Below are 25,253 nucleotides of genomic sequence, written 5' to 3' on the forward strand. Positions count from 1 at the left end.
ATTGGCATCCATGATGTTTCTTTAAAATCTACAGGTGAACATTAAACTCACGCCAGTGGTAAGTATTTCTCGGGGCCGAAGAAGAAGCTAACACTAATGTTATGTCTGAGACTTTGTTATGAATAGTAACACAATGATATGCTTTATTATAGAGACTGAAACTTGACACTAAACAAACACGTGCACAAAGTCACATATACTGTATGCACAAGTGCAGTGGAAAAGGGGAAGTGAGCTTTTATCTTTGTTTAATAAACATCTGGCATCAGCAAGACGACATAACATCTATACTGAACGTGGATTCTTTAAATTCATTTTCAACGTTCTTATTTCACTTTACAACGAGCAAAGAAAAACTGTTTTGTTGTTTTGTTGTGGGCATAGTAGGCTGGCTGAAGATGTCGTGCAGTGCTCATCTGAGAGCCTTGTTAGGCAGACGCTGCCGTGGGCACAGATGAGCTCACAGGATCAATACGGGATAACAGCTCCACAAATCCAAACACTGACTTTGCATTATACTCTGCCAGTGCCTCTAGAGATAGAAAGCATTTACCTCTCTATAGTGTGGGTTTATTAAATATAATGAGGTGTACATGTGCAAAAAATAAATAGATAAAAATAAGATTTGAAAATGGAGCAAAAGTCACACGCTTCTAAAACAACAACACAGTGAGAAATGAGGCATACGTTTTCCCAACGATAGCATTTGTGTTTGTTCTATTTCTTCTCTAATCCAACACACTCTAATCCAGCGTACAACCAAAACATAAACGAGACATACGCATCAATAATGGAGAATTTTTTTCCCCCTGGTATGTCACCATGATCATTTTTTAATCAAATTCTCCTTACATTAATCTCACATAGATGTTAGCTCTTTCCCCAGACACAAAGGAGCATCCATGACCTAAATCTAGGCGAACAAAACACATTCATACATGTCACACACGCACACATTCATTCCAACAACCGTCATGAATAATGGCAGTAGAAACAACTGAGCTAAATTGTTTATGTTGTCCCTCCCAAGTGCACACATGGCGAGCTTGTGTATTGTCAGTGTAGGTACATTTGGTGACATTAGCTCGTTTACTAAGAGCATGTTTTCTGTTTTTAGAGTCTGTCTTTACCCATTATCTCTACAAATAGGTATTTATTCGTCTGTGAGTTATACCTTGGTTCTCCAGTCTGTCTCATTTGCTGTAAGCCTGTAATAGGCTTGAACATAGCGGTGGCAGCAGCAACAGCAACAGCAACCTTTCATCCTGCTCAATTAAAACACAAGTGTCTCTATGCATACCCTACAGCTAACCTGCTTTTAGCTGAAATGCTGTTGTGCAAAAATAACAGCAGAATCTACATTCAGTGCATGCCCCCATGAAAAATAACAATAAATAGAACCTATTAATCATTTTCAGATAATGTGCCTGTGACCTTAAACTGCACTGGCCATTAAAAAAAAACAAAAAACAAACAAACAAACAAAAAAAACCTCACTAAAAAGCAACTTTTAAAAAATGGCTGATATGTTATTATCAGAGTTTTTTTTTTTTAAACTATCAAAAATCGATATCGATATTGGCCTCAGAAATTCAGTAACTGTCGGGCTCTTGAGGAAATATGATGTGACACTGTTGTATTTTCTATGCATCTGAAATATACAGTGTACTGCTGTAGTGGAAAGTGGAAAAAAATGAAAGAGCAACAGCAAAGTGATAATGATAACCTTGAATAAACTCCACTGCTTGGTCTTCTAAGCAGATTAGATATGCTATATATATCACAGGGCATTAAAGAAAAAAGTATCATTATCAGCATTATTATTTTTTATCATTAACCTGGATCATTGTTTGCCAGTTGTCCATAATCTATTGAAGCAAAAAATATCACAGCTCGTACTGTAAATCTGAGAACCACGTACATGTCTGAGTGTAGTACTGATATTTTCTACTGTGCCATTTTAGGGGACTGTTCTACTGATGAACATCTAAATATTTCACAGTGAGGGGTTTTGAATAAAGCACCACCAGTTTAGCCTGACTTTCAGGGCCTCCAATGAACACACCCATTTCAGTCGTACAGCACACCTGTGCACTAGGAATCGTCTATCTAGGCATCGAGTTATCTGCCTCTGATCACCTCACTGCCTTTGTGATGTGTCACCTGCCTGCACACCTGCTCCTCATAAGCTATTCAGTTTCCCACTTTATTTGCCAGGTTGTTTATGTTACCTACCTGTATGCTGCAACAAGTGACTGCCTTTCAGTTACTTGTTTTCCTGGTCTGATAACCTGTTCGACCGATTATACCCACCTGTCTGTTGTCGACTCTGAATCTGAAAACTGACCTACTGACTTGCCTTACCCCTCTCTGCTGAATCTCAGAGTTTACATTTTGGGTCTTTTTCCTGTTACATGACGAGGTGAGTTGTAGCTCTCAAGGTGATCTTACTGCTGTTCACAGCACAGTCACATCAAGCAAACTGTCCTTAAAAAAACATGATAAATAGCACAGTGAGAGCTGGCACTTTTGTGGGTTTCGTTCCTGTCTGCTGTCTGCTTCTTCTATACCTGTGGTGGCAGATCCAGTTACCTCAGCCTCAGGTTACGCTGTGCATCAGGATGGACACCTCATTAAAGTGACAAGTGCTGGGGTGTGAAAATGATCAACTGAAGATGAGGAGGGCAGGATCAAGCTACAGCTTTGGCCTCAAAGAGAAAAGTTGCGCATTGCAGCTTTAAAACGGACTCAGCAAAAATACCTTCTCCAAGTACAACTAACCTCAAATTGTGACAGAAAGACAAGACAGGTGTCAAACAGATGGAGACTAAAGTGCTGGTCTGTCTGTCAGCATGTTCATGCTGGGTCAACCCCAGTACCCACCCAAAACAGTTATTATTATGGTCCTTTTGCTTCTAATTTCATAGTGTCAGAGTTGCTGCAGATGTCCCTGTCTAACTGAAACATACAGTCAGATGGCAGCGCTCTTAATACAGCCTCCAGCTCACTCCATGGGTGATAAACTACACTGACTTCTGAAGTAGGCCAGCAGGTCAGGCTATATAAGGTTGTGACCCACAGCGTGAATAGTGTGGGTGTGAAAAGAAAAAATAAACCGCTAAACACTCTACAAACAGAGATTCAGTAAAAAGCTTTGGTTTCACAATGTATAAATATGATAAGGATTTGTGCACAATCCCGTGTCTGCAGGCAGATTTTTAATATAAACCAGTTGCCAGAACTAATCTAAGGTTGTTTTTTTCCATTATCATAATCATTATCATACATATACTTTTACTATCTGATCATACAGGTTTACTTTGTACTCTTATGCACACAGATGACTTCTTTGTCAATCACACAACATCATACAGCAATTTATGATTGCACTGCTTATCACCAACAGTATGTCCGGCATATGTTCTGTACTTAACAAACAAAACATGTTTCCCACATTTTCACATTCAAGACTTCACATGATCCAATCTCCTCCAGGGCCAGGGACGAAGACATTCGTTCACATAATTCATGCATGAGAGATCAAGCATGACTCAGAGCCCAAGGCATTAATAAAACACAAAGGAGATTGTGCAGAGTAACTTTCCAACACGTCTGTGAAAAAAGTCAGAGAACAGTAACTCACCAAATGACAAATCCAAGATTCTACAGTAAACCATCCTTTTATTAAACTCTCATTTAATGAAACCCTCATAGACCCTCATACATCAGCAGCCTGGGGAGATTTTGCATTTTAAGTACATATTATCATATGGCAGTGTTTCACAGCACTACCAAATGTGTGTGCTGTCGGTCCCAGCGCTACTCTTGGAGCAATTCTGAAGATATTCTCACAGAAAGAGCACACAGATGCTACTTTTGCATGGAGGAGGAAAAACTGCTTCTCTCTTCTCACTCAGATTCCCAAACTCTTCTGGGAATTCAAAAGGCAGGGAAAAGGCAACTTGCCAGTTGCTCAGAAGCTGGCTTTCACTAACCTTCGAGCTACTGACCCTCAGCTGGGTGTGCGTCCCTGCTAGAGCGACATGGATCAAGCCGCACGATGAGAGATAATGTTGAAGACTTGTGATTTCATTTGGTGTAATCTTTATTTAACAATGAGAGCTCCTGAAATCCGTTTTTTGAATAAACAAGATAGAGATGTGCAGATTGTTCATGTCACTGAACCTTAGTCAGCATTTATAATCACACATGCCTTTGATGAATGCAAGGTCATCGCTAGACATGAAAGAAAGAAACTATATGGTATTTAGAGTCTTATGCGCCAGGCTTAGTGCTATGGTCCCCAAGCAGCAAATTTCAACACTATTTAACTCCTGTGTGTTTAGGCTTGCAGCGGAGTATTGTGTAAACACGAGAAAATGATTAATCCAGACCACGTATATCCATTCTAAGTCTATTCTGAGCTGACCTCTGTCCGATGTCTCCTTACACAATTTAAAATCACAGCGACAAAAAGGGAAGCGCCCCTAGCAGCATTCATGGGATCTCCAGCGTACACTTTCCTCTCTTGATTTGTGACTTCCCTCATATGGCTCAGCCCAGACTTCACTCTTCAAGTGTTCTGGCTATTCTTGTTGTGTCCCTGAGATAATAACGCAAGGCCTTATCATGCTCAGCATTCGCAAGGGTTGACCATCAACCTCCTCCCGCTTATTCAATGCACATGAAAAGAAGGCAAAATTCGATGGAAGTTAGACATAGAGAAAGACAGAAGCAGAATAAAGGATAATGGGAAAGACGCTGCCACGGAGAGGGCAAATCTGATGAAATTCTGCAGAAGTAACTAGCTGACGCCAATCAAATCTGAGTCTTGTGTGGAGAAGGCAGTGATCATGGGACAGGAGTACACGCTGTGGATGCCAACAATCAGCAACGCTATTCGACAGATGGATCAGAGGGCTCGTGGCCTAGACCAGGCTAAAAGCTCAGGGTCACGTGACCAGTGGATTAGCGTTAGCCCAACCGAAAGGGGGAGGAGGTTAGGGTGCATGTCACCACATGCTTCCTGATCACTTCCCTTTGAATTTGTTTCCCTTTTTCTGTCACTCTGAATCTCCCCTCACCCCCTGTTTGCCTTTCACAGTTTTACGCATGTTACATTATTCATGTGAGATTGATTATTCGCACCAAAAGGTTTCATTAGAGAACAGGATCACAAGCAAAGGAAATTCTTGGTCTCCTTCCCTTTAACTCTTTTCATCCATCCAACCTCCGCTCCTCTTTTCATACCGACGGGAGGCCTGGTGCTACGAATAGTCATCGCTGCATAAATGATTTTGACACCTTTGACTCACAGCTCATTCAAATCAAAACCGCTGGTCTAATTGGCTCACTTCCAGCCACTCATGATGTCAGTGCTGAGACCACATCTCCTGTGCTGTCCTTCCAAAGTACACCCCCCCCCCCCCCCCCCCCCCACACACACACACACACACACACATACACTTACAGTGCTCAAATTTTCTCATCAGCCTTTTCAGGCTCACAGAACACTTCACTTCTCTGGCAGTGGAGAGTGAAAAAGTGAGACGCACAGACAAGCTTAAGGACATGCCATGCTGTGAGCACATGGCACAGTGGGCTTGTAGGATAAAACACTGGTCTCCCCCCTGTCTCCCCTGCTGCTGCTTCTCCTGCATCTGGGTCTTTCCGTCAGGGACACAGTGTGCCAGCCAATTCATGCCTGGCCAGCATGCCATGTTCCTGTGCCAACCCAAAGCACCCTCCTGTTCACAGAAACCTGGGAAAACCCTCTCTTCCCATGCACCATGCACAGCAGTGACAGAGGGGGCATGCAAGGTAACATGGAGCTTGCCAACAGGGTTAAATGCTGAAAGGCACTGATAATTATTTCCTGTCTGAACTGTTTTATTGATTGAGACAGCAGACACCCAGAAATTACTGACAAGAAAAAAAGAGAGCTGACAAGGAAGAATCTAGAGTCAAACACTGAAAATCAAAGTCAAACATGAGGGTGTCACAAACTAACCATCGCTGTTGCTGTGTTGAGAGGAAAGAACTCAGAGAACAGTCAAAGACCTCACCTGAACTTTTCCCACAGCAGCCTCAAGGGGGGACATTATCACAGTGGGCAGAGCGCATTATTATCACAACACATAATTCTCCATTACCAAAAGCAACAGGGGACAAAGTCAATGCCAACTTGACTGTAGGAGTCCTGAAGAAATCTTTCGGTAAGTCCAAAGGAAAACCTCCAGCGTCTTATCAGAGCAACTAAGCATTCGGCAAATAACAAAATATTGGGAGGGTGCAGTCACTGCAGGTAAGCTCATCTCTCTGCACAGTCACAAATACACAAGAAAAATGGCATACACACACACACACACACACCATATTATTGGAAATGACACAGTGTCTTCAAAGCACCAGTGACATTTCAATTCTGTTTGTAAGCAAGCACAAACACCAGGGTCTTGATTCTGGAGTCGTGTGTGTTACAACTTTGCAGTCACATTTACAAACCATCCTCTCATGCCTTTTCACACCACACACGCTTATCAGACATAAAATATTACAAGTTCAGTAAGTATCAACAGTAAACTGTAATTAAAATACCAGAAGTGAATATAAGCAGTATTGCATAGCTGTTCTACCTGGTGCTCCTTCATAAACTCCTGGGTATAATTTAGACTAATGCATCAGTTGTGTGCTTGCATGTCAAGTCTTTATCTTCAAAGTAACAGCAGCAGTCAGCAGACAAATGTCATGGAGTACAAAGTGCAAGACTTCTTGCTTAAGTGTGAGGTAAAAGTATATCACAGAAGTGTGTTTGAATACAGCAGCAGGATATAGTACAGTATAGTATGGTATAGTATAGTATGGTATAGTATAGCATAGTATAGTATAGCATAGTATAGAGCACTGAGCACCGTGCCCTGGAGTGTGACCAAGACAGTCCCTGAACAAAAGCTCTCTGTCAGGCTTTCAGCTGTCAAACTTATGAAGCTTGTCCATTATGCCATTATTCGACTCCTGCACTTCTTAACACCACAGCCAGTAAAAACTCTGTGTGTGTGTGTGTGTGTGTGTGTGTGTGTGTGTGTGTGTGTGTGTGTGTGTGTGTGTGTGTGTGTGTGTGTGTCGCAGCAAGTTATCTTTATGGTCCTATTTCACCTCGGCTGAGACTTAATACCTGGTATAGGTTACCGTGGAGTTATTGGAAGCTGGTAAGGACGCAAAGCCGAACATTTCAGAAAGAGACCGTTATGAGTGAGTCACTCTTCGCAGGACCATTACAGCAGTTTGAATGTCATAGTCACATGCCACGAATCTCGCTCACACGGATATTGTGTTCATATAACAGCGAAGCGGCAACACGAGGGATGAAAAATGCCAACAAGTACGACAGGGTGACAGTAAACTCCCCGGCACCGCAGACACGCTGTCAGTCCGCGAAGACTACTACAGAAAATAACGCAGGGATTCCTTCGTCTGCGCAGGGAGACCTGCCTGTTGATTCAGCGGCGTCAATAAGATCCGCACGGAGAGAGGAGAAGGGGAAAAGTAAGAGAAATGACACTACATTCATCCAAACTGCTCCGTGCGCGCAGCGTCCGCGGAGCGCAGCCGCCTCGCTCGCAGTTTGTTTACAAAGCGCTGTCAGAATATTTCTTTCGCAACGGGGACAGTCAGTGGGTCAAGACGAGGGGCTTCACATCCCCACACACAAGACACATGCAGAGGCATTAAACTGGCACACTTACCTCCGTGGAGCGACTGGAGCCGCTGTCCTTTTCTCATAAAACAGAAGGGGAGAGGCTGCAGCGACGTTAGCAAACGACAACAGGAATCTCTCAGTCAGTCGTCTAGTTTCCAGTTTGCTTCACAGTTCACTGATCTCTCTCTCTCTCTCTCTCTCTCTCTCTCTCTCTCTCTCTCTCTCTCTCTCTCTCTCTCTCTCTCTCTGGCTCTCTAGCTCAGATAAACCGCCCACTTCCGGCGGCTCTTGCACGGACTAACAGTTTCTACTGATTTCTGTCCTGCTGATGATTGATTTGGACTCTAAATGCTAAATACAGGCCTTATGTCAGGTAGCAACAACAGAAACAACAACATTTTCGTTTATTTGTTTGTATTTTTTTTTTATTTTTTTGTATGAGCTAAAAATAATTTCATTTTTAAATTTGAATTTATGGTCTGTGCTGCAGCCTATGGTACCTGCACAGTGTTCTGAATTTGAAGGACTTTGTTTTGAGCAATACTTGAAAAAGCAACTAAAAAAGCACTAAGAAAAGGCTATACTATAGCTACCACTATTACAATAAATAAATAAATTAACAAAGCAATAAATCGATAATAATAATCATAATAATAGGTCATAAATAATAATAAATTGATCTTAAATGTCTCCCTCGTTGTGGCAGGTCATTAAAGTCGGATTCACTTTTCTCTGACTTGCTGTGATCAAAGCTGTTCACTGCTGCACATAGCTATGAGCAGACCGGTTGATTAGATTAAGTCTAATCTACTGTCGGCCCACAGTAAATCTTTTATCCAACTCGGTGCAAAACTCGATCCCAAATCTGTCGCCCTCAACCTGGAGTATAGCGACGCCTTCTGGTGAAAAGAAAGAAAGAAAAAATAATAAAAAGCTTAATGGAGTTTTGTGTACTTAAAACTGCACTGAATCATTTTTAATTGCGTGCTTTTATGAAACATATAATTGAGTTGTGATTAGTGATTTTATTTTTCCTTTCTCTCACCTTTATGGAAAAGGAGGACGCGTGAGAGAGAGAGAGAGAGAGAGAGAGAGAGAGAGAGAGAGAGAGAGAGAGAGAGAGAGAGAGAGAGAGAGGGATGAGGTGGCTGGGACCAAAGATAAACGTGCCACAATTAATTAGAGGACAATGTGCGCCTGAGGCACCTTCAGCATGGAAGAGAGACAGATTTTCCTGCCTGAGACGAAACAAAATACACATTAAAAAGGGCAGCAGCCCTGTGAACACCTGTTAACTGCTGAAGAAAAGATGCCTTTTAAGTCTGTCTTCTTGTATCTATGCGACCTGATTTATCCCAAAGTCAAGTCATTTTTTTTAACTACATACCTGCTCCCATGTGCCAGTATACTTGTTATTTTGTCCATGGTAATTTTACACTTTAAAAAAAAAATACGGAATACTCAAAATTAGTACAGGTACTAATTGTACCCATGTGCATTACATGTAGAGATGCACTTGGTGGTCTCGCCTGTTGCTCTATAGTCTATCTATAGTCCAGAGTTTGTTTTGAACGTTGCCGCTGACTGTAACCTGAAAAGTCCCCTGTCATTCTGCAGAAACAAATGACTTCATTTTCCCACATCCATGTCAAAGTGTCGTCATTTATATTAGCGGTATCTCTCTGTAGATAAAACACTCGCGCGCACACGCACACGCACAGCTTCATCGATTCTCCAGACTGATTGGCTGCGCGCCAGAGCTGAAGGGTGACAGTTTCTTCCTCAGACGGCTGAGTCAGCAGCCGCTGACGGTAATAGATGTACATCCCCACACCCCCTCGTCTCCTCAAACCAGAGCCTGTGATCATTTCCTATCACCAGGTGCTACGCAAACTAGACGCACACGAGCCGTGAGGGCGAGCGAGCGCCGTGGAGCCAGGCACAGGCCCCTGCGATGTAGAAACTGCTTCCTAACCGCCTTCCTTCGTTTGGCTGCTTTATCTCAGCTGTCACAAAGGCTCTAAGTGGATTCATGGGAATCCCAGCGGCCACGCTGCTTCTGCTGCTGCTGATCGCATCAGAGCAAAAGATGTGGCGGAGCTGCACACATGCAGTGTGGGGTTTCCAGTCAGGGAAGTCCGGTGGTCGTGTGTCGAGACTTCTGTCACCAAAGACAGAGAGAGAGACACAGGCCATCTCTAATGTGTGATACACTGAAAGTAGGACGTGTAATGACCAACCTGTATTTACTGTTTGATTGAAACAATTTATATCACAGCCCCAGCTGAAGTGGTTTTTATAAACTTTTACGCACTTAAAAAAAAAAACTGCACCCACAGCAATAATAAATGGGACGACGTGAATGTGAAAACGTCCCAGATATCATCACACGAACTCAGCATTTTATGTCAAATCTTACAGTGAGTGTAGCAGTGTCAGACGAACGTGGGCCCTGGCCCTGCTTTATTGCTTGTCTTAAATCTTTGGAGTTCCTCTTTGATAATGGCCTGTTGTTATTGCTTTCCCGCCTACACTGGTACATTTCAGCACATTTGAACACTCTCTGAGTGCTCTCAGAACTCTTAAACATTTCTTTTCACCAGTTATTTTCGAGCTGGGCTTGACTGCTTCTCACTCCTCATCTAATTTAGCAGCATCGCATTATTCCAGATTTTAAACCAGGAAAAAAAATCTAAATCTGGCATGTGTTCTTTCTTTCAGCATCACCGCCTTTATCTGCTTTACATCTGCAACGTTCAGGACCAGCTCTCAAATATGAAAAACAGGATATTGTAACTGCACATCATCTGACACATGCGCAAATCGATAATGAGAAACAAACAGCTAGTCATCGGGGTAATAGGTCTGAAACACGTTGAATATGAGATGCCATATTATTCTAAAGAGTTACACTGCCTGTTGTGAATGACTAAAGATTAAAGGTTCCTTAAATAGGCCTTTTCACAGCAGATATTTAGAACTGCAATATTGGAAAAAGCACAGGTGGCACAGGCTTCTTATACAAACTGCAAACACTATTTTAATCTAAATACTTTGAATAAATTAAACAGCGAAACGCCGATTGCAACGATAAACTAAACAAACATTAAGCTGAGTAATTTTTGATCCAAGTTACACTTCAAAAGGAAACTTTTCTGCTTCGCTTGATTCACTTTTCTCCATCACACTCAGCCCTAAATTGCCCTTCACACTACTGTGGAGCACAGAGTTCAGCCAAGTTTGCTGTTTCTAACCAGCTTTGTTTAATAAGTTATTCATTTTTGGACCTTTGTAGACTGTTGCCAATAGTTTGTGTATTTTTGTCACCCTGTTAAAGCGGAGACAATAAATACTGCATCAATCATTTCTATTTCAAGTAGAAAAACAGTTCTGATACTTATTGGCCAGATGCTGTTAAACTTTTTTTTTGTGATTCTTAAGCACATTTTACTTGCAGGTCATCAGAGCACCAGACATTTAGTGCCAACATGTTTTTATTGCCTTCTATCAGGAATACTTACAGCATATTTTACAGAAAGCCTCATGACATTTAATGGCTTGACAGACAAACACGTCGCCTCCATTAAACTAAACTGACATGGTTTACTCGACCGTATGAAAGGTTAAAAGTCACCTGCTATACACCTTACTGTGTACACTCTGTTAGAGTGAAATATCTTTCTGAGACGGCCATGGTTATTTTTGATAACAAGTGTATCCTAAAATAAATTGTTCATAAAAATGATTTAAATTACATTTCTGATCACATCAGGTGAATTCAGGCAAAACAAAAACAATACTAATTTCAAAAGCAAGTGCAATTCACATGATTGTAATTACAGTATTTAAGTGGGAGTGACAAAAAACTGTTTTCAGAGCACCACTTTCACAAGTTATAGAATTTCTCCCAATACTTTGGGGGGGAAGGAAATCTTACAGGAAAGCAATTTCAGAAGTGTCTGAAACTCCTCATCTTTCCTTCTCTGTACAATTTTAAAATGCTTCAAATGGCTCTGAGAAATGTAAGAAATATTCAATTTTGTGTTAAAACCACAACGAAACAGAAACCATTTTAAATGCAACCAAGGTATTTAGCAACACCTGTGACATTACATTTGGCAGGAATTCAAAAAGCAACAAAACATACTGTAAAAGTAAGCTCGTCATTAAGTACACAAGTAAGTACATTTCAAAAGCGGCATTAGCTTATACAACAATTACTCTCAATACATTTTCTTATTCAAAGAAAAGGACGCATGAATTCATAACCATGTTAAGAGTCAATAACGCAAAAAATACAATGTTCTCGAAAAATACAATTCAGATACTCAAAAGACAGGTATGAAGGTGGGAAAGAAATGATGGAGGGTCAGTAAGTAGGTCAGTATCAATCAACAGTTTCACACACTAAATACAGGTGTACAGTTAAAGTCTAAATAAGTGGCAATGCCTTTTTAAAGGAACATATTTCAAAAATCATTCAATTTCTTATTGTGTGAAAGTTTACACAGGAACAAGAAAAAAACTGTACAGGTAGAATGGGTGCACAGAGGCAAAGGGAAATCGTCGTCAAACCCTCTGTCACTACATGATACCAAATCCCAGCAGAGAATGAATAAAACTGAAGAAAGTCTACAAATCTCTTCAAATAGGTGATGCTACATCCATGTCCAAAGTGAGTGAATCTGTGGAAGAAATCCAAATACTAGTTATTAACAGTGTCTTCCAGTACTTAAATCTTTGTGAGGACCATTTATGAGAGACCTTGCTTGATTCCACCTTCTTCAATGGGCTGTTTGGCTTTAATTTTAAAGTCAGAATTAGCTTTAGGCCGAGATTAAGGTAAGGGTTTGACATGTGGCTGTGATGGTTAGGGTTAGGAAGTACAGGCCCGACGCTTCATGGTGTAACTGAGCGCTCTCACAAGTGCAACAGTAGAAATGTGTGTGTACATCTACAGTTTGTGTGTAACTGACTCACCCAAGTGTCCTGGATTAGCTTCGGCCTCATTGTGCATCAAAGAGTCGAGGGTGCGAGGTGACATGGGGAACAGGTCGCTGGTGTTTCCAGAGTTTGTGCTGTGGAGAAAAAAGAAAACAAAAGGAAAAAATTCTATTTTACAAACTGAAATATCCACAGATGATCATACACACACACACACTTACACATGGATCCTTGCTGTAGTATCTTTGTTAGTTAAAACACTTTAATCATTACTGTGAGAATATCTTTGTCATCCCACTTTACCACATGTGACAAACTAACATCCACCCACTAACTTGTAGATATTAGTGTTTGTCTTCGTCACACTGACCACGGGCCCACCACATGAAAAAGGCTTGTTTAGTAATGGTTTAATACACACATCAGCTGTTAATTTGTGAAAAAAAAAAGTCACTCCATCAGTCTCATTTTAGCCTGAAAGATAATTCAGCGTCACTATGCAAAGAGTCATGACCAAAAAAGAAAGTAGATGAAAGCTTGGATGGTTGTGTGGTAAAATACTGAGAAATATTCAGATTTAAATACCAAAATGCATTACAAATGTAACCAGGACAGATGCTGACGATGCCAAATACTGTTTTTCTGCGTTTGGTATAGGTAGTGCTAAGCACACTGACACAAAAGGCTTTTATGGTGAACATGGCATTGATGTTAATGACAGCGACTCTAGTAGTCAGTGGATTAAGTGGATCGAACAGGCCATTAGTCAGTCGTTTCTTTTCTTCTTTTTTATTTTCCTTCCTCCATCAAACTGACATGGCTTTTGCCTCATCAATTTTCCTGGGGGATGAACTTATTGTGAATATTTTCTTCAAAAATACAAATATGATCTCAAATCTCTTCCCATTTTTCCTCAAGCAATCATAGCAAAAACAGTTTGGACTGTTCAATCCATACAAGTGGATTTATTTGAGGGGATTATGACAAAAATGTCTGGGAAACATGAGTGTGGCCTGACCCAAATGAAAAACTGATGAATGGCAGTGAGATGCTCTTGAATTAGAACCAGGAAAAGGGGCTGTGAGGTGGAAACACAGCAGTCGTGTAGGTGGGGGTACTGCAGCAATATCCCTGAAACCCACCCATCAAACACACAGACAGAGTGACAAGATGCACACACAGCCCTACATGCTACCTTCCCCCGAGTGCCTACCCTGGGAATCCGTTCCCAAGCAGCTCACTGTCCGGCAAGTCCATGAACACGGAGGGACACCTACGGAGACAGGTCAGGATCTCACTGAGCAAACCTCACAACCCACCAGCACGCCATCAAAGCCACCACCAACCAGAGTGCACATGGCTGCCCGGCCTGTGTAAACACACCTCTGATCTCAGTCTATCTCACCCTATATAACACTCACCTGCGGCCAACTCTCCTCCTCCTACCTCATTTGTTTATCAGTTAATAAAGCAACATGGAGTTTTACTAACTCTTACATTTTAAAACTTCTAAATGCCGAAACTTGTAAATATAGTATGAGTTGGAAATATCTTATATCGCAGTTCCATTTTTTTTCCCTCTGCTAATGGGTATGAATACCAATTTTAGAAATAAGGTTGCTGCTTTGTTGCGTATTTCTTGTTTTTGTCATATTGGCCCTGATCACACCAATCACACTTAAATGTCTACAAACAAAACACACAATAAAGCACACAACAAGAGCAACAAAACTTTTCAACCCACAGCATATTAAGAACAGATGTATCATGTGGAGTAAGTTTGCCTGTTGGAAGCTGAGGGTGGAGGATGGTCTTCACTGTTTTTTTTTTTATGACCCCAGGCCTGATCTACACAAACGCAAGATTGCATGTGAGTATTTGCATACTGAGTGTGGAAATTCCCATCAGAAGCCCTGAGTGAAGACACAGATTGATGCCAGGTGTGAACTGCAATCTGAATCTCTGCAGAATCTGCTCATATCTGGGCTCGCAAAACTTGTCCTCAGCAGGGTGATGGTTCCTCCAGTGACAGTGGTGACTCACAATGGGAGTGAAAACAGCTTTGTTCTCTTTTCTTTAAACATCTGGCAACACTTGTCATATACAAAAGAAGTTAGAGAAAAAGGAAGTGCAGATCCTGAGCAGGAACACTCAGTCTGTTGTCTTTATAGAAAGGAAATATCAACTGTAAATAATAAGGGCCAACAAAAGTGAAGGTCACTGGGTGACAAGAGGTCTTCCTGTAAATACTGGTATCTCAAACAGAAAGGAGAGTCAGATACTTACGGTGTAACGCAGATGAACTTTGTCTTCAAGTATGGCTGAATAGCTGTCAGGGGGAAAAAAAAATATTTGTACTTGTCAAAAAACCTGCTGTCCACAACAAAAACTTGCACAAGACAGAAATGGAGAAGTAAAGTGCATAGTAAGCAATTCTGTAAGTGTGTTTCTGTTTCTCTCAAGCTGCTCTGTGAAGGACAAGTACAAATAACTTACTGCTCGTAGAGTCTCCTCCCATCTCAGGTTCAGGAGCTGCCTCTGGCCTGCAGTATTTCCCGAAAGCTTCCTCCTTGGGTATATCGGGGTAGAGGTAGACGAGTGGTGAAACCAGGATGTTGGTGGCATCCATAATCTTGTAGCCCATGATGATGTCGGCGAAAGACATACTGTTGAGCTGCTGCTTGGTGTACGGCTCCACCGACTGGATCTGGGTCTTTCCTGTAGTCACACCAGGAAGCTCAGTGTCACAGCAAAAAAAAAAGTCTTGAAAATATTATAAAACTGTGAAAGAAGGTCTGAAGTACTCACCACTGATGTCTTTCTCTACCCATGTAAATGTTATGCCCCCTTCCTTGCTGCTCTCACTGAAGCGCAGCAGAAAAGTGCCAGGAGGTTTTGGACTCAGAATGGCCCTCTCCCTCTCCTTACTGATAAAGCCCATGATATACCTTTAGAGAACAGGAAGTCAAATAATTACACATTGAGCTTTAAAGTAGCAAGTCTATTTTAATCTAATCTACTGTAATCTTATCTAAAACTGTTGACTATTGCACATCAGAACAGTTTCTATAATAAGAATAGCAGCTAACAGCCAGTTCCAGCAGCTGCTCAGGGACTTGGGTGTAAACAAAGAACGACCTCTCACCCTTCATTCCACAGTGCCAGGATATACTTCTTCACCAGGTCAATGATGTTGTCCAGCCACACCCAGAAGGAGAAGCCTTTACCAGCCATGTTTTCCTGCGAAGAGGAAGGAAAAAAAAAACTCACATTGGCTCAATACAATAGCAATATGGAGGACTGAACAATATGTAGTCAGTAGGTGAAGTACCTTACAAAACTTGGCCCAGGTGATCTGACAACCAGAGTAGTTGACACAAGGCCCTAGATGGAGAAATTATAAAATCACATTACATATTAGTGTATACAACAGTGCAAAGTTAAAAGTTTTTGGAGTTTCCGTTGGAGTTTCACCTCACCTAGTAATTTCTCAGCCAATGTGGTCAGCTGTTCAATGGTCAGGCCTCTCTTGGTAGTGGAGGAGAATTGCCAGCTTAGCACCTCAGCCACCTGGTCCCACGTCCCCACTGGAGGCTTGGTGAAGAAGTTTACATTCTGCGCAGAGACATCCAGGCCAACATATTTACAAACATATCTTTTTTTTTTATCCTCACCAGAAACTCATCTACAGCTGCAAGGTTTAAATATTCTCCCCCAGCAGAGTTCAGCCCCTTGCCACCAGAGGGTGCTGTCTTACCTTTGGGTGGTTAGTGAGCATGTTGTACCACAGGATGGAAGCCCAGGCGTTGGGCATCTGGCAGATGTTCGAAATGACTACCACAGGCAGAGAGTGGGTCTGCACAAATGAAGGAAACTTTTGTTATTAGCTTGCTGACATTTACGTCTGTACACTGATGCAAAAAAAATTTTCTGTTTCTATTTTGGTACGTTCTCATTAACACTGCCCTTAGACCTATAAGACATGTTGCTGTTCTTAGCGCAAGATAGTTTGGTGTGAAAGAGCTTTCTTCAGCAACCCACACAGATGCTGAACCTGGGGATTTGGGACTAGACAAGACGAGTAGGAAGGCTCCCTCAAGAACAGAATGATCATAATATTATGAATGGAAATTAAATGACAAAAATAGAATGACGATATGTCAAATTCATTATGTGGAGGCCACAGAAGATGCACAATTTAGAGTTTAGCCTATCTTCACTGCAAATACCATCTGTCAGTGGGAGAGTTTTGGTTTGCCATGAAGACAAAAGTGACAGATGAGGCAGATGTTGCTCTGAGACAGACTTGGCTTGTTGTGTTTTTACTCAGGGTCACACATCTGTGGATGGAAGCTCTGTGATGCATTAGAGGTTTGAGGAAACCCACGTGATTAGCTCAGCCATAACATATTCTAATCACATCAGATTGTCCAGATACTCCAAGGAAATTTCTCTCACCCATGGAGGATTAGGGAAAACTAATAAAAATCAAACTTTGCTTCAGCATAAATTTTCAGTGCTGGTCACTGGGGTCAGGTCAGTTTTGGGGTTATTAGAAGAGTTCATCTTTAGGTAACAGCTTTTTTAGAATCTGGGCTGGTAACAAGTCTCCGGAGGTGGAAGTTTTGTTAATGACTCATTTGTCTGGTGACTTACTTTGTATGGGGTGTCAAAGAACGACGCTGCATTATGATTTGAGAACTTCCGAGTTTAGAGTTTTGATGTGACTTCTACTCTTGTGTGAAAATTTAACTGAAAAGACATGTCTCCCAGTTCATGAAACAAAGTGGTGGTACTCACCTCCAGATCTATCTTCAGGCCTTGGTGATAGACTTCTGTCTCAAAAGTAATAAGATGCAGCTCCTCTGTGACAATCAGAGAGGCCTAAAGAAAACAGATTATTTAAATCTCTATTGTATAAAAAAATAAAGCGTGTGGACGGTTTACATGTATCAGAAGTCTAGAAACTGAAGTTAAACCAAAGCCTATCATCTTTACGCACAGTACACAGCAGTCTAAACAAAACAATTCTTGCCTTAAATCACATTATCCCACCATGTGTTAGAGTACTTACATCACTATTGGTTCGGCCTCCATTACCACACCTCTGTTCTCTCAAGGTCTGTAACAAACAGGATGTCAGTGCTCCATAGCAGGCTTTTATCACAGAACTTCCTAACTGTCAAAAATGAAGAGTTTGGCTTGTGTAACTCACCAAGTGTTTAAACTCTGCTGACAGGCTGCCATTGTTGGATTCCTCCATGTTCATAACTTTTGTGTTGGTGCCAAGGATGTTAAACTTTCGTGACCTAAGAAAAATCAGCAGAAAAGAACAGCAGAAAGTGAGACTCTTTTAAAAAATAATTTACAGTAAAAGCTCAGGCTTTAAAAAAGTCTTCTTAAAGTCTTACCCTCGAATTGCAGCCACATCACCGGATTCCCTGAAACATAAACAGTTAAAATGAGCAAAGCAGTAATTTCTCTTCTTGAATCAAATAAGTGTCTTACTGTTTAAAATTTAATATGTTAGAAACCCCAGATTTAAAAAAAGAAAACCACTCACTTGTCAATGCAAACTTTAATTTTCAGCTGGTAATTGAGTTCAGGAAACTTAACCAGTAACCTGGTAAAATAAGAGAAGAAAATATTGTCATTAGGATATAAAATTATGTCACTGTTGCTTCTTCCATAATATGGATCACACAAAATGTTGCCATTAAAACATATGTATGTTGTCTCTGATACTTGAGTGTTGCAAGACTGCATCTTTACCTGACTTTGTTTGTGAACTGCACTCCTGTTTTGATGACCAGAGGTCTGTCTGGATGCATGGGCATACAAGGCTGTCTTTCCACCACAAAAGCACTGGAGAACAGGAGAGGATCATGTTTCAGAGAAGACCTCCAGCAAACTACATAACATATGGTGAAGGGAATCTAAGGTCAAAGGTCCACTTACTAATGAGTCTGAGCTTTCAACTGCAGCTCACAGTCAGCGGATAGAGCTGGCTCAGATGTTATCACATGACCACAATATAAATTTGGTCTAAACCAGTCCATTTGCAGAATGAAGGCTGTGAGATGTGGCTGAAAGCTCTGTTTAGTACGTGTTCAGTAAGCAGAACCCTGAACTCAGATTCTCTTTGACACAGAAACTCAAGGGTCAGGAAGGAACATTCATGCAGTTCATAGTACCACCAGCAAAAATGATGTGGGCAGATGAACATTAAAAATTCATCATATGCATTACCTCTTCATCAGGTTTCTGAACAAGTCCACAATCTTCTCCTCCAGGGCAGGCCGGTGCTGAATGATGGGGTCTCCTTTGTAGGACACCTTCTGCTGAAGCTCCTCCAACTTCTTGATCTGCTGACGAATCTGGAGCTGGGACTCGGCCAGGGATGTGATCCTGGTTAGAAAATTAAACCCAGTTCAGTTCAACATTAGTTCCATCTATGTTTTCAGCTGCTGGACAAGCAGAGCAGGAGAAGCAATACCTATTTAATCCAAATCCTGCAAAAACTATCAACATGAGACGTTTAAATAAAGCTTTCCACAACACACATTTTGTTTTTTAAATTCATTGCTGATAATTAATATCACTGACGTCTCATTTGGGAAACTTCTTAAAGTTTGCACTCCTGGTTACCATGTTTCGAGGCGATCCAGGCAGATGTTGGGTGGACCTCCAATACAGGCAATTTGCTGTCTCCTCTTCCAGTCTGCAAGTTCTTCGTCTGTCAGGTTCTTCTGCACATAATCCATGGCGGTCAGCAGGCCTCCCATCTCTGTGACGATTTGCTACAGAATAAGAAGCACAGCACAGATCAGGCATTAACCACCCTCTGTGGTCTAATCTGTGGTATATGTATGATATTTGCAAAAAACCACATGTAAGAGCCAAATAACTTGCAACTTAAAAAAGTGCTGCATGTTAAATTTTCAATCATATATTTGTTATTGTTAAATTAGTTGGTATGATCACCATAATCAAAGTCACTGTGATCAGTGTGATTGGCAGCGATACCTCTGTAGACTACATTGATTTTTAAGATCTAAATCATTATTTTCCATTAATCCTCACAGTCTCCTTTTGATGATGATGCAACTCGTCTTTTAAAATAATCAACTACCAAATGTCATGCCGAGACACCTCCTCCAGTTCTTAACCGTTAAGCAAGTCAGAAAATTTCACATGAAGTCAAAACTGATGGCCTAGCATCTAAAATGCAGAAGACGACAGTGGTACATGTGGTTTCACAGCAGCATACACCCACCCTCCTGAGCTGGTCCAAGGCGCTCAGCATCTGCTCAAGCTGAGCCATCTTCTGTCTTGTGGCAGCTGCCTGGCTATTTCCATTTAGGTCCTGGGACAACTCTGGAAAGTGGGTGGGCATGTCATAGGTCAGCTGGCAAAGGCTGATAGAAGTATTAATAAACATTCATCTAAGACAGAATTCACACATTTCCAACAGATCAACGCCACTGAAAAAGTTAATTAGAATATACCTCCTTGGCTTTTCAGTGTCTTGTAATTGAAGTCAAAGTCATCCTGCAAGTTCTCAAGCATTTTCATCTTCTGTTCCATATCCTGTTGAAAACCAGATGATGATGATTTATACATTTTTAACAAGACTAATCAGGTTAAGGTGAGAGTATTGAGTGTCCTTTCTATTGCACATTTAAATATTTAAATCAGCGAGTCTCTGATGGAAACTAACCTGCACCCGCTTCCTGATGTCTTGAAGGTTGTGCTCCAGGATCTGCTGTTTCTCTGTCACTACTGTCCCGGTGGGATGGGCTGCCTGGCCATCCTGCAGGAGAATGAAAGATATGCAATTCTGTAGAACCACTGTGCCAATCCATACCCATCGATGACTTCACTTACTTAGTAATGACATAAAATCTAAAGCTAGGTTTGTGTTGCTTTCTCTACCTGTGCAGCAGACGTGGCAGTCTGCAGGAGCCGTTGCTCCTCCCATAAACAGCGGGCAACAATGCGGGCAATATCCATCGGCTTCTCCAAGTACTTGCTCTGCAGATGCTGTTTAATCCTGCGCAGGTTATGCTGGTAGAGTACATTGTTCTCCTGCAGGAAACGGCTATACTGCTGGTCTATCTCTCCCAAGAGGTTGTGGAACACCAACGTGGCGTGTGACTCCTTATTGGCAGCGTAAGCCCTTGTAAAGGAGATGATAAGATAATCAGGGCATGACGATTTCTAGTTCCTTCTAAGAGCTGGTAAAACGTGCACTAAAACTCATCTCTGTCCACTGTTCTGCATGAGATCCCTGTAATGGTGTCATGAGGGAGGAAGAAAGCATGATAAGGAAGAGGGTGACAATGAGTGCTAAAACACAATAGCTTTACACATGGCGAGCTATTAGCAAGTCATGGTAAGTGGCCCACTGCCAGTCTAGAGGGAGTGGAGGATAAAAGCAATTTAATGGCATATGTAAGCAAACAGGAGAAACAAAACATGCTTTGACAACAGAGCCCATGAATTCAATTATTTCTCACCAGTCCTGGCTCTCAATCCAGGGGGCAAGGAACTGCCGTAGCTCCATGGGGAAGCTGTCACTGTACAAGTGGTAGAGCTGCTCCAGATACCTGGTCTCCAGCTGCTGTAACTGGTTCCACTGGGCCATCCTGACATACAACTCCTCAAACCTGAATAAATAAAAAAAAAAAAGATGGGGTAAAAGCATAAACTAAACAAGATACCCAGAGAACATCTCCGGGAAGGCGCACACAGATAAATATATAGTAACACTTACACTGGCCAGAGAGAAATAACAAAATGTCAGGTTTTCTCTTGAAAATGATGACAGGCCCTTGGGAGGCCTCCTTTTCAGAGAAGTCACTTCCTGTTCAGTGTAAAACTACGCCTCCACCAAGAAACATAGGCCGACATGAACAGCTGTCAACTCCCTCAGCAGATAAGAGTTAATGTTCTTTGACAGAGGTTTTGCCCGAATTGTTTTCACTAGAAAAGAGAGAAAACCACGTTTCCTTCTCTAAGCTACGGTAGGTATGGATCTGAAACCAGAGAAGCATATATTCATCAACATGGTAAAAGCCTGGGTTGCTTTTTTAAATCACTTGCTTCATACTAATCTTCTGAAGAGCACAATGCAACTAGAACAACACCCCCTCAATAATCCTCACTGTGCTGCTCAGACACATCAGATCCACCTGGCAGATTCTGCTGGCCCTCTCATGTTACCAGCAGCAGGCTACACTGTTCCCCGGAGGGCTCTAGCCCGTGCACTAACAATAACCAGGGAGTCAGTAAATACAACAGAAAATTGTCTCCTCTATCATCCATGCTGTGCTGAAACCTTTGTTTAAGCCCCTTACATAACTTTTGGATTCAGTTGCACTATCATCCAACGCCTGAGTAGTTGCTAGTTAGTTGCACAGTGTCATTGCACAATACTGAGCTGTGCAGTGCATTAGAGAGACCTTAATATATGTATAGAAGTTTACGAAAGCTCCTATCCTTAGTAAATGATGACTCAGAAATGTTCTTGACAAGAAACCATACTGTGCTTTCTGTTTCCAGGAGCTTAGATATTGGTTTTGCTGAGAGAAAGCGCAGATATCACAGATAGTGAGACTCCTCTCAATATAATGCAATCCTCTATCACACCACCAGCAGCCACAGTATCAGTGATTACTATAGAATTAGATTGACACAGTGTCAGCAAAAACCAAGCATTATAAGCAGGCATTCTGACAAAGTGTGGAGTAAAAAGCACAAGTGTAGCTAATAACATTAACGATGGCTTCGCCCCCTTTAGGTGGAGGCCACTGCCACATTTAAAGGGAATGAAGTCATCATTAATTTTATTTGTTACACCTGTGTTCGACAACTTATCATGCCCACTGTGAGAACAGCGTTGGACAAGTATACCAGGTGAACTGGTAACTCAGTGTAAGGTTCCAACTCATTGTTTAATTAACCTAATTTAATTTAGGGCAACCTGAAACCTAACTATATGTTTCATTTATGTCGAGTCAGTCTTCTAAGGAAGCCACAAGAATTCAGTTAACAGCTACTGACAACATATGGGTGAGAGTTCTTTTCAAGCATGTAAGGCACATAAACTGTTCCATAAACGTGACAGTTTTCATATGCAATTGGTTCCTCTTTCAGTTTAATATGAAAATGGTGCATCTGCAGGGTGAGAATTTCTGGGCATGTAAAAACCCTGAGAGGATCACATCAAAGCGCAGCTGAGTCATCGTCAGCACTGTGAGGATTCCTTTCATTTTTTCATCATCTGAGTTAGGGTCTACTAGTTTCTATGGTTGGTAAATTCAGGTTGGAATTCCGAACAGTATCTCAGCTTCGTATTCTATTTCACATTTCTCGCATACACAAAGAAGACACACCAGCAAAGGAGTGGAGGAGACCAAGGGGGACACTGAGATCAATCTGCAAACCTCTTGGCTCAACTTTTAATTTTTAAATTCATTTCAAGTCTTTCCATGTGTCGTACTGAATTACAATTTGGGTTTCCAGTAAACTCAGCATCTAAATCAAGCAGATGGACTGCTATATTAGTGAACCTCTGTGGGAACTCTGCAGGACTGTCAATGACCCAGTGAATATAGTCATATAAGTGGCATAAAACTGTTTTATTGCTGATAAACATGTATTTTAAGTAGCATCTGGCACTCAGTTAATGCCACATAGTCACTGCGACACAACTAGTCTTTTATCAGATAATACAGGCAAAAGTTCATCTTTCAACAATGGGCCCACAAAGGTTGAACCAAACTGGCTGTTAATAAGATTACCACAACATCCTGTCTGGGTCTCACACATTATAAATGACAACCCTGGAGACAATCCTTTTAATATTGATCCATGGGCCATGGAAAGGGTTTTGACCAAACACCACATCTTTAAGTCATTCACCTTTGATTTTTGTAACACAGTTTGATGGTCTGCAATCAGACTTAGTCATTATCACGTGTTCAAGGCCAACCAGATGTGTGTTGTATGTCCAGTTTCTAAATGCAGTCATGTGGCATTAACGGTAAAACACAAAAGTGATTCCTTAAACCATGTCACTCATATTCCAGGAAGTACTTCCTGGAACAATTGAAAAAAAAGTAATAACAATGCTGACTTTCCAGTTTTATGGGTTTTGTATACACAGGTGACAACAAAAACAGTAATATGCATATTATTAAGCAAAGACGACAGTTTTACATTTAAAACAGCGATCACAGTCAAGAAAATAGTCGCTTATCTGATAAACTATATCAGAATGACTCCACAGCTGTGCTGACTGAACTATAGAAACATGGTATTTTGAAATCGAGCCCGTCCCAAAAATTAAGATTTTGTGCAGGTGTGCACAGATGTATGACCTTTAAAATCTCATATGGGGAATGAAAGAAAAAAAAAAATCCCGGTGTAAGGTGTCAGACATGTTTGCCTGTAGTTGGGAAGGAAGATGGGCGTGACATTTCAAGGCAAACAGAAAACAATGACCTGATTTCAGCGGGTCCCAGTCACACAAATATGCATCTCGGTAAAGTCCAATCTATCCAGTCCAGTGTAAAGACAGCGGACGTATGTATGACCATTACTAAATTCAGCGATCCAGACCACACGTGCAAAACAGAAAACAAAAATTCACGAGACCAAGACTGAAAGCTTTGGTGGTTATATTAGCAGCTTCATAAGGAGCCAGCAGGACGTGGTAGCTTTAGTAAAAACATATCAACACTTTAATAGCTTATATAACACCGTGGACACGGAATGGTTTCCTCAGCATGAATACTTTATAACGTATCCAGGGGGCTTCAATTGTAGTTTAGTAATACTATAGACAGCAGAGCTAGCTATGCAACTAATTTAATCTGTTGTTACATAATAATGAAAAAAAGAAAAAATACCTGACCTCGGACCTGAGAAAAAATGTTTAATAAATGCAAAAAGCAGAAGTCGTTGAAGTCGCTTACCTAGCTCGTTGTCACCCCTTAGGGAAAGTTTCTCCGAAGAAAAATGTAATCCCCGCGACTAAAAAAGTACTGACAATAACAGTCAGTGACAACTTTTATAAAAGCTGAACACACAAAAGCGAGTTGGGAGACACAGAAAAAAATCGCAACTCTGTGTCTTTTCTTGCCAGCTCGGGAAACACTTCTCTCACACACGCACAAATCTTTTCACTCAACCCATCCCCTACACTGCAGTCTTTCCAGCCAGACAAACTCCATGGGCCAGGTTATTGACACCTCTTACAACCAATAGTAGTCGGGAACTCTGTTGCAGCCAATCACAATGCAGTTAAGATGCAGGAGAGGCGGGACTTTGCGACGCGGTTGGTTGAGAACTTCGTGTTTACTGCTGTCTCAACTGCGCTGTTCTCGTCGCAGCACCCTCCCTGCGGGCGCACTATTGGGAAGCCCCACGTGCGGAGGGAGGACGAGCCATTCGACAGAACAGCCAGCCTGGAAGTCATCTGAGTTACTGGCAGTGCCGACGTCATCAAGAGTTTAATAACACCAGCGCTGTTCATTATTGCCCTGTCTCCTAATCACAAGTCAATACCTTATTTACCCAATAGTATTTCACTCAGTGGGCGAGC

The 25,253-nt window shown here is 41.5% G+C and overlaps 2 protein-coding genes across 4 annotated transcripts in view; both read right to left on the reverse strand.

Annotated features, from left to right (window-relative positions):
* stat5a (signal transducer and activator of transcription 5a) overlaps window positions 1-7,871 on the reverse strand; it is a 46,554-nt gene extending 38,683 nt beyond the window's left edge. For both annotated transcript variants that reach the window (XM_041062152.1, XM_041062150.1), the window contains exon 1: window positions 7,746-7,871. The gene's annotated coding sequence lies outside the window, so the exon portion shown is untranslated. The remainder of the gene's footprint in view (window positions 1-7,745) is intronic.
* A 3,304-nt stretch (window positions 7,872-11,175) lies between these two features.
* On the reverse strand, window positions 11,176-24,854 carry stat3 (signal transducer and activator of transcription 3 (acute-phase response factor)). Of its 2 annotated transcripts, XM_041062154.1 has the most exons (24): window positions 24,625-24,854; window positions 21,163-21,312; window positions 20,579-20,822; window positions 20,364-20,456; window positions 20,152-20,233; window positions 19,920-20,020; window positions 19,292-19,443; window positions 18,893-19,051; window positions 18,416-18,508; window positions 18,207-18,266; window positions 18,055-18,084; window positions 17,859-17,952; window positions 17,718-17,765; window positions 17,444-17,527; window positions 16,401-16,499; window positions 16,123-16,258; window positions 15,975-16,027; window positions 15,789-15,883; window positions 15,452-15,591; window positions 15,140-15,361; window positions 14,930-14,972; window positions 13,857-13,916; window positions 12,680-12,777; window positions 11,176-12,384 (listed from the first exon to the last, which is right to left on the reverse strand). In XM_041062154.1, exons 2-24 carry the CDS (start codon window positions 21,288-21,290, stop codon window positions 12,344-12,346), a joined length of 2,355 nt encoding a protein of 784 aa, XP_040918088.1. In that variant the 5' UTR covers window positions 21,291-21,312; window positions 24,625-24,854; the 3' UTR covers window positions 11,176-12,343. The 2 variants fall into 2 exon arrangements, with proteins under 2 accessions (XP_040918088.1, XP_040918089.1); XM_041062155.1 differs by lacking the exon at window positions 13,857-13,916.
* Window positions 24,855-25,253: the final 399 nt, after the last annotated feature.

This window comes from Toxotes jaculatrix, chromosome 18, assembly GCF_017976425.1.
Source record: "Toxotes jaculatrix isolate fToxJac2 chromosome 18, fToxJac2.pri, whole genome shotgun sequence".
Classification (NCBI taxonomy): Eukaryota; Metazoa; Chordata; class Actinopteri; family Toxotidae; genus Toxotes; species Toxotes jaculatrix.